Source organism: Panthera tigris, chromosome D4 (assembly GCF_018350195.1).
Source record: "Panthera tigris isolate Pti1 chromosome D4, P.tigris_Pti1_mat1.1, whole genome shotgun sequence".
In the NCBI taxonomy this organism is placed as follows: Eukaryota; Metazoa; Chordata; class Mammalia; order Carnivora; family Felidae; genus Panthera; species Panthera tigris.
Window position 1 is genome coordinate 72,473,409 of NC_056672.1, and position 14,554 is coordinate 72,487,962.

The 14,554-nt window shown below is 48.7% G+C and overlaps 1 protein-coding gene across 2 annotated transcripts in view; it reads left to right on the forward strand.

Moving 5' to 3' along the window:
• Window positions 1-11,584, forward strand: part of SNX30 (sorting nexin family member 30) — a 111,120-nt gene extending 99,536 nt beyond the window's left edge. Inside the window, exons 8-10 of one of the 2 annotated variants that reach the window (XM_042963410.1) lie at window positions 3,624-3,776; window positions 5,304-5,359; window positions 5,530-11,584. In XM_042963410.1, coding sequence (XP_042819344.1) covers window positions 3,624-3,776; window positions 5,304-5,359; window positions 5,530-5,569 — 249 coding nt within the window. In that variant the 3' untranslated portion in view covers window positions 5,570-11,584. The other variant, XM_042963411.1, reaches the window with a different exon arrangement.
• The last annotated feature ends 2,970 nt before the right edge of the window (window positions 11,585-14,554 follow it).

A 14,554-nucleotide genomic window follows, 5' to 3' on the forward strand; every position in this document is an offset into this window, starting at 1 on the left:
CTTATTTTTTTGTTGTTGTAGTAGCCATCTTAATGGATTTGAGGTGGTTCTCACTGTGGTTTTGATTTGCATTTCCCTAATGATTAGGGATATGCAGTGATTTTTTAATAGGCTCGCTGGCCATTTGTAGATCTTCCTTGGATAAATATCCATATATCCTTTGTCTATATTCAAACCAGGTGGTTGCTATGGTTGAGTTGTCTCAGCCCCCTCTTGGGTGGGGAGGGGGAGGCTCACCCTTTGCATGGCTGTAGCTGCCTCCTTTTTCTGGTCCACGGACCTGTCCTTTATCCTGAGCCCTACGATGCATTGTCGCCACGCCCCACCCCCCCCAGTCACCCAGACTATAAACTTCAGGCTCCTCTCTGACAGCTGTGTCTTATTTCTCACGTGCAGTGGGTTGCCACATCTGTCAGTTGTGTCTCCACCAGGTTAGTCTGATCTGCCGTCTCCCTTGTTGTGTTACAGCCGCCACCCTGGTTGCAGGGCACCTGGGGTGATCTCGTGCCAGTATATTTTGGTGTTGACTCATCTCTGATCTCTGGTGAAACCTCAGGGTGAGGTAGCATGGGTGAAGAGTGGTGTAAAGTATGAAAGAATATGTTTAATAATGTTTTATATTTGGAAGACAAAAAAGAAACCTTTTTGTGCGACATGGAATGAAGTTCATAATGTTCATTCTTGCTGGAGGGGCTAGGCTCATGCACTTACATCTTGTAAGAATAGCAATTTACAGTATCGATACTGATCAGAACTAAGAAATATTTGGGGAGCATTTAATCTATGCCAGGCACCGAGTATTCTATGCATATTATCTTGTTCAACCTCATAGTAACTCTATAAGGTAGTTGGTATTATCCGGAAACAGAAGCTGAGGCATGGAGAGGCCCGACATCACCCATCTAGGAAGTGGTACCTGTGGTATTCAAATTCTGGAAGTCTGGCTCTAGAACTGTCTGTATAGTTAGAGGAAGCACAGGCTTTTCTATTTTCCAAAAAAGGGGGCAGCTGACTAACCTGGCCTCAGGAACCCAGCCTTCTTGTTCTTTACTCTGCACCACTCCCCCCGCCGCCACCCCTGCCGCGATCTGGCTGGCTGGCGTTCTCTGTGTATGCTTTTGTGGGCACTGTAGCCTGTGAACTATTCCTGAGGTGGGCCCAGGTATTGTCTCCCTCTCTCACCTGTACATACTGTCACTCTGGAGTGCCCTCCTCCCACTGTCTCCTCAGCGGGATTGATTCTTCAAGGAGGCCCGATCCCTCATCCAAGCTGCACTGGCTGTCCAGGTCCCCCTCAGCGTGCTTACCGCGGGGCTGGGTGAAGAGAAAGTACCAGTAACCTCTCACCCTGATGTCCAGGCACCTTTAGTGCCTTCCCAGCTCAACTGTAGGCAGCCTGAGACGAGAGCCATCTACCGAGAGCAAAGTACCTCGGTCTTCCTCCGTGCCAAGCACAGAGTACGTCGTGAAAATGATGCGTCCCAAATGTTTCCCAAATTGAGGCTCAGGTAATCATCAAATCCAGAGCCATGGTTTTGACTCTTAACTTTTAAAAAATATTTATTTATTTATTTATTTTGAGAGAGCGGGAGAGAGAGCGTGTGCGTGAGCAGGGGAGGGACAGAGAAAGAAAGGGAGAGAGAGAGAGAATCCCAAACAGGCTCCACACTGTCAGTGCAGTCTGACACGGGGACCCAAACCCACGCACTGTGAGATCATGACCTGAGCTGAAATCAAAAGTCAGACACTTAACCGACTGAGCTGCCCAGCTGCCCCTTGACTCTTAATTTTTGTGGGTCAACCAGAATTCCCGTCTTCAGAACCGACCTGGGAATCTTTCCTAGAAAAGAATTCCTTTGTATCAGAGACCCTGGCCTCCCTCTTCTCAGCGGGCCCTGACCAGGTTCCCTTTTCAGATCTTTGCTTTCCGTCCTGGCCACAGCAGTTTTGTTAAGCAAAGAGGAAGTTGCTCCAGGGAACTTGCACCTTGATGCTTAAATGCGCAGGAGCCAGGAGAGGAATAAGGGAGGTGGACTGTGCCTGCTGGAGAGTGAGGCCCGGACACGCTGGCTCACGGGGCCTCCGCTGAGGCTGGTTCACTGTGTTCCTGGGGAAGGCTCCGCTCCGAAGAGGCAAAGCGGGGGCTCACTTGGTCTTCACTTTCCCCCACCGAGGTGGGCAACAAGTGACAGGTGAGGCAGCAGTGAAAGGCAGAGAGACTTCAGTCATGGCATCAGAGGAAAAAGTCAAGTCCTTTTTCTTTCTTCTTCCAGAACCTCAGCGCTTTGGAAAAGCCTTTTCTCCCTCTTCAAAGAAAAGTTCCTTACTTTTAAGTTTCCCGGGATGCCTCTCTGTCTCTTTTTTCCCAACTCCTTCTGCCTCACCCAAGCTCAGACCCCATGCCAGGCCAGCCTGAAACCCCCGCCCCTGGCTGCTCACGTTCCTTGCTCCCGCGTCTGCAGCCATCTCCACACGGTCTGTGTGGCCCTCGGCCCTTCTGGAAGCCCTGAATGTGTCCGACTTCCTCAGCTTTTGCCTTCCCTTTATTGGTTTTTCTGGGTCCTCTACTTGCCTGTAAGGCCTGAGTATGAAACTTCCCAGGTTGGTAGGGATTGACCCCTCATGGCGCCCCACAGCTTGGAGACATTTGGGGTCACAGGCCTCAGCACTTACAATGTACAAGGCCTCATTTTTTTGTCCGGAAGCATCTGGCAGGTGGGCGTCTGACCCAGTTTTAGGTACGTCGGCCCCTTGGCAGCCCTCAGAGGCTTGTGGTGCTCTTGAGTGAGGAGAGGAGCCAGCTTTGTGCTTTGGGGACCAGAGTAGCCACAAGGCCCTCCGACTGTGTAGGATGGATGAACTCACCAGAGCAAAGCAAAAGTCTAAACTTCTTTAAGTAAAAGTTGAAATTGCCTGCTATATTTTTCTTCATGTTTCAGATTCTTTCGACATGCATAAGTGATCTTCTTCCTATTTCCTCAGAATTAACCTAACTTTGACTCATCATTTTTGATTATCTGCTATCTGGGGGAGCAGAGACAGGTCTCTAGATTACTTGTAAAGTGAGGTTCAGAGGAGAAGTGAGCCAATAATCTTACTACAATTAATTCTGTGATAAATGAGGGTAGGCATTATCAAATGTCACAAGTAAGGGAATAGCTCCTATGATACGGGAAAACCTTTTCTGGTTTCATTACAGGAGCGAGGAGAATAGTAGAGCAGTGCCCAATAAGTGCCGTACATTTGCAAAATCTACACGCATTTTTATATAGGGATGGGTAAAAAGGGGGAACCAAAGATATTGGACTCTGTATTGCAGTGTTTCTTCCTGTTTATAAACAGGGGTGGGGGTGGGGTGTTTCCTCCATGAGTCTCTGCTGTGCTTGGATGGGTTCGAAGATTTGGATCAGGATAGCACTTTTCGGAATTCCTTCTTAGACCTGAAAACCCAAGGCTCTGCCTTCAAATAAATGCCCCCCCCCCCCCCCCCCCCCCCCCCCGCCCCAAGGAGGGAGTGTGTTTATGGCATTTAATGTAGTGATTTGGCCTCGTGCAAGAGAGCTCGAGGCATGAGTCACCAAGTTACACATACAGAGCACCTCTTTAATGCACTCCCCTTCCAGGTGCCGGCAGATGTTGAGAAATGTCAGGATCGGATGGAGTGTTTCAACGCTGATCTGAAAGCCGACATGGAGCGGTGGCAGAGCAACAAGAGGCAGGACTTCCGGCAGCTGCTCATGGGAATGGCCGACAAGAACATCCAATACTACGAGAAGGTAATGAGTGTGCCGGCAAGACCCCAGCCCTCTCAGTGAGGAAGCACGTCTAATAGCCAGTGAGAGCCTGGGGCAAGGGCCTGCCCGAAATCCAGCAGCAGCCACCCCTGCGGGTCCTTGCCCCACTGTGCGAGATGCGGCGCCAGGTTTGGGAGCAGAGGCCCCCGTGGGGGGTGCCCACAGGGCATTCACGTGCACACACTGCTCACGGAGGCGGCAGTTCTCTTCTCCCAGGCCCTTTGGGCCTGGCGGCTAGCTGCGCCCCGAGTCAGGAAGCCTGCAGTCTAGGGAGAGAGCAGGACCCAGAGGGCCATGGGGTCTCTCACTGAAAGCAAGCTCCTTGAGGCTCCTGGGGCTCCCTTACGTGGGGTAGGGTCTGAGTCTAGTTTCTACTCCAACCTCAGAGTCACCAAGGAAGGAAGCATGGAGTGATTTTACCACTCTGCTCCCCAACTTGACCAAAGGATGCCTTTCTCCTCCTACCTGCTCAGAACTCCTTCCTAAATGACTCAGCACAAAGACCTGCTTCACCCCGAGCTCCTTCTACACAAGGTCTTGTGTGGTTCTTCTGTTGTGCCCTTTATGTAAGAGATTGCTCAAAGGGAGGATCATTTTGCCAGGTAGGGTGCTCTCAGAGGAGAGTGCCAGTCTTTAGGTTCTTGGCCCTTCACAAGGATCTGGAATGAAAGGGGATTGCTGCAGTGGAAAGAATATCCGCTTTGGCCACTTACTAGCTGTGTGTCTTAGACAAGTTACGTAACCACTCTGGGTCTCATCTTCTCCATATGAAGTGTGTGTGTGTGTGTGTGTGTGTGTGTGTGTGTGTGTGTGAGAGAGAGAGAGAGAGAGAGAGAGAGAGAGAGAGAGAGAGAGAGATAAGGAATAATGATCCTACTTCATGGAGTTGTGAGGACTAGCAATAGTGAATGTAAGATACATGATGATGTTTGGATCCGAGGAAATGCAGTAAGTAGAGTTTCCTCCCCCTATATTCCCTGTTGGGAGATCTAAGAGTGGCCCATTCAAGCAAAACATCTGAGGTCAGTAAGGAGGCGTGGGGTTTCCACCCACTCTGAGTCAGGTGGCTGGCTCACATCACCATCATTTACATCCTTGTGCAAGTCCTACCCACACCTGGAGCAAGTCTTCCTCTTGGCTGAGGACCTAGAGCTTCCTGAGGGCTTGCAGCTTGCCATCTTTTCTGCTTTTCGAAGGGAAAGAATTTCTGCCAGCTGTGAGCTGTATGGACGGTACATTAAGGCCTCGTAGAGACCCCGCTGTCTTTCGTCTCAGAGATGGGGATGATATATTCAAAGCAAACACCGGCCACGTCCCCAGTTTCTAATAGTGATGGATAATCCACGTAGACCTCGTATGTTACATTATGTACGTACATTACTTAGACAAGACATGAGACAGAGGTCACCCGGTGGGACTAACAATAAAAGGGTAGCTCAGAGAAGAGTTAAGAACCTGATCCTAAAATCCGATGTTGAAAATGTGTGTGTGTGTGTGTTGTCATTTCAGTGCCTCATGGCATGGGAGTCGATTATTCCACTGCTACAGGAGAAACCAGAGGCCAAGTAAGTTCCTTCTTGGGACCGAGACTCTTCTACCTACACAGGGCATGGCACCCCATACCAGGACGTCCCTGTAGTGCCAGAGAGGTGGCACTGAGAAAACAGCCACAGAATCATCTCTCCTTTGTGTATTTCTCTCCCTTCCCGCCCCCCCACCCACCTTTGTCTGACAGTGGTTCTCCGTTAGTATTTATTCCTTGGTGGAGTCTGTAAGGCTATAATCATCTCTCAGCGAAAGAAGCATACCTCCGTGTTGTGAAGGAGCCCATTAAATCTGGAACACTAAGATCTGCAGCTGAGGGACGAGACAACCCAGCTGACGTTCTGACATCTCATCACAGTCTCCTGTTTGGGGACAGCATGGTTGCCTGTGGTGGAAGAGAGCCCGGTTCTTGCTTTTCCAGGACACGAGGAAGGCGGGCACAGAAGGCAGCTCTCGTTTTCCACAGACACACCGGGACTCTGGAATTGACCTGTGTGGGCATCGACTTGTCTCAGCCTAGAAGGGGGTGTTGGCACCTCCGTGGAAAGTCCTTAATGTACAGTGGCCTATAGCTGTGAGTGTGGCCTGCTGCCTGCTTGTGACGAGTGGCACCTCTTTTGTGGCTTCTGGTTCACATAGGACCATTTATGTCAGCATCTGTATGCGTCCGTGCCCAAATGAGCAAGCCAGTGTCCTTGTCCTCGTGCGATACCTCGGGGAGCCGAGGGGGCAGTGCTCCCCAAACTTGTTTCTGACACTAGAATGCAGTAGATTGGAAACTTTTTTGTGTAAAATGGGGGGGGGGTGCATTTTTCTCTGTGAAGTTCTTCAGTGTTTTTCTTTTGCTTGTTCAGTGTCGTCAGAGTAGAGCTGAGGCCCGTGGTGGGAAGTCCGTGTTGTCTGAGGTCAGAGTAGCTCCCAGTAACTGGGGTCAGTGGGCGTATACTAGGCCCCATCTCCACGTCTGCTCTGTGCCGTCTGCCTTTACCTCACCCAGAACTCCTAATTTAGTGTCTCCTACCACGTCCACGGAGTGTTTGGGCGGCCTTTTGTTGAGAGGCTGGTGTGCTGTAGTGACACAGTGGAGGTTCTGGGAACTCCGTGTGCATGTTCCATGTGAAGTGCTTTAACCCTCGATAGTCCCTGGTCGGAAAGAAAAGTCGGTACCTGGATGGGCCTCGAAGATGACAAGTGCTAACAGCGAGCGCTTTGCTTCTCAATAAGCTAAAACCTCTGCAACTTGCAGCCACGTTCCCCAGTGACCACTGGCTGCATCTCAAGTCTTCAAACTATGACCAGGTTTGCTTTTCAAACCGACACGAAACCGACGAAGAGGATCTATCTTCCAACTCCTTTTCTTTCCTCCTGAAGTGAAGCTACCTATGCCACATTTGCGCTCTCCCGTCTGTGGCTCATCTCCCGTAAAATGATCAACCTGAGCCTCAAAGAGGCAGTTAGTGTTCTTGTCGCGACGCAGCCGGGCCGAGGCGCTGGCGCACACGCGGGTCGTAACCCGCAGGTACCTGGCCGCGTGCAGCGTGTCGAGGTTCCTCCACCCCCTCGCGCCCGCGGCGTTGACCTTGGGTGGCCACTGCCATGATGCCAGGGGTGCAGCAGTAGGCCAGCGCAGAACAGTTCGGCTCTGTTTCATTCATGTTTTGAGGAAGTCACGGTTTCAATTAGAACTTTTGTATCCGTCGGTACTTGCCTGCACCGTCAGACCCCCTCACGCCGTTCTAAAATCCTGCGATGTGAATTTTTGTTTGGTACAATTAGAAGTGATTCATCGAAGCAGAAGGGTAAGGACAGGCCATCTAGCCCGAGTGGTGAGTCCGTGTTTCATGCTACCTCTAAGCCATCACGTTGGTGCGGGTATGGATGATGGACGTCTGGGTCCAAGCTGACAGCTTGCTGGTAGAACAGGGTGTATATCCAATAACGGGTTGACGGCCCTCTCTTGATATTTCGTGGAAGGCACTAGACTGACCCAGCAGCGAGCGCTCATCTCCAGGAACGTGCGAAGCCTTGCCTTGTGGAACGCGTGCTTTAAAAACATTGTCCGGTGTCATGAGTGCTTGGAAAGAATCGTGGAAAGAGTTGACGGGAAGACCAGGATCTCATCTGCCGCTAGTTGCCAAAGCCCAGGAGCATTCCCGTGGAAAGTTTAGTTGGAAAAGAAGGCAACCCTTCAAAACAGTCATGGGGCTCCTCTCTGGGACATACGGGAAGGGAGTGGAGGGGGGACGCAGTCGTTCCTTACGTTATCGGAGGCAGAAGACTAGCTCGGAGGGGACTCGGGCATCTTGCGGCTTGTCTTTCTCCATTTGTTTGCCATGTGATGTTTCTGTGCTTTAAGACATCAGGGAGAGCTGGGACACTGACGCCAGAGCTGGGAGAACCAGAATATGTTCCAGGCTCCCCTGGAGAAACGGTCTTGCCCCAGAAGGGACGCTTGCCCCTTCCTTCAGGCTGGCGGCAGATGAGGTGAGGAGGCCCAGGATGAAGGGACGGTAGGCAGTGAAGGAGGCTCCCCAGGCCTCCCCGACCCCCACAGCTCGTCCAGCCTCTGCGGGTCAGGAGTCCCAGGCATTTGCCCTTTCATCTCTGTGAGCATGAAGGGGATTCCCTGTGAGCAGTGTGACCGGAGACTTCTGTGCCAAAGACTGCCTCGTAGAGGCTTCGTCACCCCGTCCTTCTTGGCTCCACAAAGTCGTGGTGCTGAGATCACGGCCTCCTCTCTCATAGTTGTGTCCCAGGAGGCTTTTGCTTGGGGACACGCTTGACCTCAGGCAGACAGACTTGGACAGGTTTTGAGTCTTGGGCACATGGCAGCAGAATGCAGAGTGACGCCTATCAACTGCCTCTCGGGTGCGGGAAGTGAAGGGTTCATTCACCCAGGTTAAAAATCCAGGCTAAGGCAGAAGAGGAGAGAATTCCTAGAAACTGAGCAGATTTTAGAGATGCACTTGATGCTGAAGGGAGCACTTGTGCTTTGTGGCAGATATGGACACTGCGGTCTTCCTTATCATGTGGTGGATCCACAAGGGGATTCTAGGCTACTCTGCCCAAAGCCAAAAACCCTCTGTTCTTCCTGAAGGAGGAGGGAACACGTTTCACAGCCAGGTTTGGGGTTGGGTTTTGTCCTTTAATAAGACTTACTAATGACTCCCAGTGACCTCAGATAAGTGCAATTATGGAGATGATTGGCTCGTATTTCACTGTGCTGCTCGTTGAACTCACCAGTCACCTTCCTTTAGGTGAAACAACAAAAGCCAGTACGACTCCGGGGGTCGTGGTGAATGTAACGTTAAGTTTGTCTTCATGCCAAATTTCAGCCACACCTGGAGCGTGTTCTACATGTTGTCCAACTAAATGTTTTACCAGTCGCCATCCACACGAGGGATTTAAATGCACGCTTGCTGCTCCTTTCTCGTGAGGCCACCTTTGTTTTGAAGTGACAGGAAGTCCTGCTTTAGAGGAGGGCATGGTGACCTGACTGCCTGTCTGCAAGTGGAGTGTGTCTCTTGGGCCGGTAGGCGTCAGCCTGGGACGCACCCAGGGTCCGAGTGACTTGGCCCTGCCGTCAAGAGCATTGACATCGCGGGCCCCTGGCTTTGTTTTCATGCCATTCTTTACACTGCAGAGTAGTCCTTCTCTACCCTCTGCCCTGAGACAGGCAGGAGAGAGACATCGCCACAGCCTCCCGGGCCCATGTTGGCCTCGTCTGTTTGGATGTCGGGATGGGGTGACCTGGCCTCTCCTCGGGCTGCGCTGAAGGGTGCTCCCGCTCACGAGAGGCGGCCTGTGGTCAGGGCAGGGCACAGCAAGCCCTGCGGCCCACCTTCCCGGATGCCTACTCTCAAAGGCCCGTGGAAACAGTAATCTAATTGTCAGGCTGGAGTAACACTGCAGTCCATCCCCATTTACAAAACATTTTGGGAATTTGGCTTTGCCTTCTCACTTTCAAGATGGCAACAGATTGGACATGGCCTCTTGTTTATGTTTTCTCCATTCAGATGGCAGGTGGCATTTATCAGTAAATTCGAGTAAAATGTCATGATGTCCTGGGTCAGACTGACCTATCAAGCTGGGTGTGTTGGAGTTGTTCTCTGCTTCCTCATGGGTTGTTTTTTTTTTTTTTTTTTTTTTGATTTAGTGCATAAACCAGGAACCTGATTTTTCGTCAGCCCACCCAATAGGTGGTTAGCTTTCTGCTTTAAGCATGTCTGGCCTCCCTACAGTCGCCCAGATGAGAGCATGCACAGAGTTTCTGCGTTAGGAAAGGTGGAGGAAAGGCCTTTGTCACGGGGAGTTTGATCGTTGTTTCTTAATCGTATGTTTGAATTGCATTCCGGGTCTGGCTGTCTAACCCTTTCTATGTGGCAGAAAAATATGTTCTTCAGGCAGTTTTTACTACTATAGATAGCCTGTAAATAAGTACTTTGGGAAAAAAATAACAAACCAGTAAGATATTTGTCTTATATAGAAACATTCTGTATTGTTTAGCACTTGAAAATCAACAAATCCAGAATTTTAAAATTGCCACAGACTGTTGAAAGCCTAACTCTACTTTTTGAGAATTGTCAACACCTACTAATATGCCTTATTCTTCAACTAGTGTGTTTTAGATTCTGGATAGAAAGAATTTTTTAGAAACGTAATCAGTTGTTCAGCTTAAATGCTCGAGGTCTAACATAGCCAGTCCTCAGCCCTCTTAAAGAAATATGAAAGTGAGGTTCATAATTAGGGCTGCCTTTTGGGAAGAGAAAGCTAAGTATTGCTATTGCCAAATGATATTTTTGATAATGTAAGGAAACACAGGGACCACTGAACCGTTTGTGTGTGTGTGTGTGTGTGTGTGTGTGTGTGTGTGTGTGTTAAAGTGTGAAAGATTAACTTAGTGCCTTTTGGCACACTCTTGATTGTAGAGGATATATGGTATCAGCATTGACAAATCACGTAGATACAGAGAACTCTAGATTATGACAATATTAATGGTGTACCCAGATTCTGCGGAACAGTTTTTTAAAAGATAACTGGGGGCGGGGTGGGGGGCTCAGAGCAGCGTGTGTCAGATAGAAATTCTCCACAGGTTGAAATGCCAAAAACCTAAAACCCATTGATACTTTAGTCCATTTTAATAGAGCTTTTACTATTAAAACCAGTGACGGAGTATTGCAACATGCACGTCCCTGGCAATGCCACCCCCTCACCAGGTGATTCTGGGCTTCCTGCATGCCAGGTCAGAGCAGGTCACACCTGTCCCCACCCCTGAGTAACAGGTTGTTCACAGTCTCAGACCAACCCTTCAGTCTCGATGGTACCGGAAGGAGAAAAGGGGGGTGGCTTTTTTCTGCAGGGTGGGAACGGGGAGGGGAAAGCAGATTGCCAACAAGATGAGAATCTGTATGATAAAAAGACACCTGTGTCGGCTGGGCCTTCGTCAAACAACAAACCAGCAGCTGTTAGCAGTCAGCACCACCACCTGGACACCCCTGAGGTCTGGCCCTGTCCCATAGGCACCCCCGACCATTGTACTTCCGTGTGCCTGATTCCTCGATGTCCGCGCATTGGGAATGCATTGAGAGATGATGTACATCTGATATATTTCCATAAAATAAACTGCCAGCAACCTTTCTAACTTGTATTTTAACTGTTGAAAAAGAGATTCAAAACTTTTGCTTAGGTCATGTCCAAAGTGTGGACTGTATTTCTTATTTTTAGAGGTCATTCTTCACATTTAAAATTTTAGAAGAACCCCTCCCCCCGCCCAAGGTATTGATGAAGTCCTCCCTCCGTGTAAATGTGTTCTCTTCTCTCCATGCTGCCAATAAGCCAAATCAAAAGCTGTGAAAAAAAAAAAAATGTGCTCAAGAATGTGTGTGGACGAGAAAGTGATTTATTCCCAGGTCAAAGTCTCTGTTTCATGAAGCTACCAAACTTAAAAAGAATGTCACCTTTTTCTTTCTTTCTTTGTTATGGAACCCAGAGATTGTAAAAAGAAAAAAGTTTTGTTGCATTTTTTGATGCTGGCACGAGGTTTTTGTCCACTTTTTTTCATATATCTGTGTATAAAAAAACTCTGTCCATTGTTTACTATGAAATTAGTATTACATTTTGAGGTAAACAAAAGAATTTGTATTGCTTGTTAACTATTAGCTTGTAAATTTAAAAGGTTTCTTTACCTCAATTAACTTAAAGTAATGGACCAATAAACCTACGAATGATGCTTTCTTTACCTTGAATTGTGTTGTCATTTATAACACTTTATACGACAGGAAAACATGTGTGCCTTGTATTTCGTTTTCTTGTTTTCTCTAAAGAGGTATGAGTTTGCCTGCAAGAATCAGGATATACAGAGCAACAGGAAAAAGATATAATTAACCTATTTTTACTCTACTTCTCCGTAGATTTATCCTCAGTTTACCTTCTACACCGCACAGGTTGGCACCGATTTGGGGAAATGAAGAAACTACCTGGTGTCTGTTCACAACCACTGTGATTGGCGGGCAGCCTGGCAGCCAGCCCAGGTACTTTCGTGAGGATTTCTTCCTACTCCATCCCATAGCAAAGCACAACATCTTCTCAGTCAGGACCAGTCATTTCCTGATTTTTTTTTTTTTAACTGCCCTGATGCTTTTAAAAAATCTGTGAGGCAAGAAGAAATGCCTGTGGTTCGTTAGGGTGTCAAGAGTGTGTTTCGAAGGGAGACCAGAATGCTCGGTTAATGACCCCAAAGAACTGGAAATGGACTTGAACTTACTGACAGTAAGTAGACATCACTAATCCAAGATTACAGTCATACACAATGAGGCAGCAAGGCGGGATAAGAGAGCTTTGGGTCAGATCTCAGCTTTTTCCACTCGTTACTTCTGTGGTTTTAGGCAAGTCCCATTTCTCTGAACTTCAGTGTATTGATCTTTGCAATGAAGACGTGCTTTCCCTTGGTGGGTTGCTGATGGGATTGGCGATAATGTATATATATAAAGCATCAACGTGTCTGCCAACACTTAGATGACTGGACTGCTCTTACGGGAAGAGTCTTCTATTACTTGTTTAGATATGGCCAACTTAAATATCAAGTATTCCCATAACAATCCTTCCCGTTTGCTTTGTCAAATGAAAATTAAGGGGGGGGGGGTGTATATATTTCTCGTAACTGCTTTAAGAAGGTGATGGAGATAGTAGGCTGGTGGACTGTGGTCAGACTGAAGCCCTGGGGAACAGATGGGAATAGATCATAAAAGTTGTGGCAATGGGCGATAGGAAGGGTGACGAATTTAAGAGATTTCTGTGGTGAGGGGAGGGGATCAGAGATGAGACGGAGTTTTCAAGCCTGGGAGCAGGGAGATGACGTCATTAACTCACACGTGAAAACAATCAGGAGAAAAATGTAAAGGTTGGAGTAGCTTAGATGGTGAGGTGGGAGAATAATTTGGTTTGGAATTATGTTTGAGGAAATCCAGGTGGAGGTGTCGACCAGATTGCTGGAAAAAGTGTTCTGGAATCCCTGAGAGTAGACTAGATTACTTGGGGAACATACCAAGGACAGAGCTTTATGGGCCTCAAGAATTAAGGATGGGGGCGCCTGGTGGGAGGCTCAGTTGGTTAAGTGTCTGGCTATTGGTTTCGGCTCAGGTCATGATTTCCTGGTTTGTGGGTTTGAGCCTCAAGTCGGGCTTCACGCTGACAGCACTGAGCCTGCTTGGGATTCTCTCTCCCTCTCTCTCTCTCTCTTTGCCCCCCTCCCCAAAATAAATAAACTTAACAACAAAAACAAAAAAAATTAAGGATGCAGGAAGAGGAGGAGAGGGACTCAGGGAACATTCTCAAGAAGAGAAAGGCCCATAGATAACATTGGTTCTTAAGCTTGAGGGCTTGTGAAAACACCAATTGTTGGTCCCCACCTCTAGAGTTTGATTGGGGTAGAGCCAAATAATTTGCATCTCTCACAGGTTCCCTGGGGATACTGAAGCTGCTGGTTCAGAAACCACACTTTGAGAAGATCAAAGGGGTTAGAACCTCTGTTAGAAGAATTGGTGACCTGGGGCAAGTGGGGAAGGGTCAAAACTGCCACCTTAGTGACAAATTGAAAAGGAGCCAGTGCTGGGGCTTTGAGAGCCCAGCTCAGGTTAAAACCCACAAGTGTATGGTGGGTGAGTGTGAGCAAATAAAGACATGTTTCTGGATGCTCCGAGCCAGCTTTTCAGGAGCAGGAATGGAGCTGCCAATGATGAGATTCATCCGGGCTGGGGAGCCGATCAGGGGCTGGGACAGGAGGCAAGGAGCCAAGAGGAAGGAGCATGATCGGTGAGAATTTAGCAAGGTAAGCTTGGCCTTGAACTCCACTTCCCATCCCACCTCCGCCCATGTCGTCTGTCTCAGGGAGAGGCTCTGCCTTCTTCCTAGTTGCCTGAACCTCAAATCTGAGCATTCTTGCCTCCATCTGCCCCACCTTCTGCAGATCACCTGTCACCAACTCCTGCTGACCGCCAGCTCCCAAGGATTTCTCTAAGTCCCTCTACTGTTCTGCACCTTCACATCTTATCCAAAGTCAGTCCGCCATTGTCCGTCACCTGGGTTACTACCAGACTCTCTGCTCTTGTGTCCTTTCTGCAAGTCTTCTCTCTCCTTCTGCCCCTTCCTGCCCCAGTTCATTCTCAGGGATGCCAGGACGCATTCCATACTCCTGCGTGAAATCTTCCACCAGCTATCCCTGTTACTTTAAAGAGAAACTTTCAGGGCGCCTGGGGTGGCTCAGTCGGCTAATCATCTTGACTTTGGCTCAGGTCACGATCCCATGATTCATGAGTTTGAACCCCATATCGGGCTCTGTGCTGACAGCTTAGCCTGGAACCTGCTTTGGATTCTCTGTCACCCTTTCTCTCTGCCCCTCCCCCTGTTGTCTCTCTCTCTCTCTCTCTCTCTCTCTCTCAAAAATAGATAAACATTAAACAAATTAAAGAGAAACTCTTTTTAAGGCTCTATATGTGTATTGTTGTTTCTCCCTACCACTCCAGTCTCCTGGTCTTGATTCTGTCCTTTTGGTACCTGTCCCTCCCCCCCTCTTTGCTCCCCTTATATTGAATTCCTGTATCAAAAGATATTTTCACCTTCAGGCCTTCCAGCTTGTTATTTCTTCTGCCTGGGCTGTCCCTTAACTTCTGGCCTTGGTGACTCCTTATCCTTCCAGGGTTCCCGTAGTCCACTTCTTC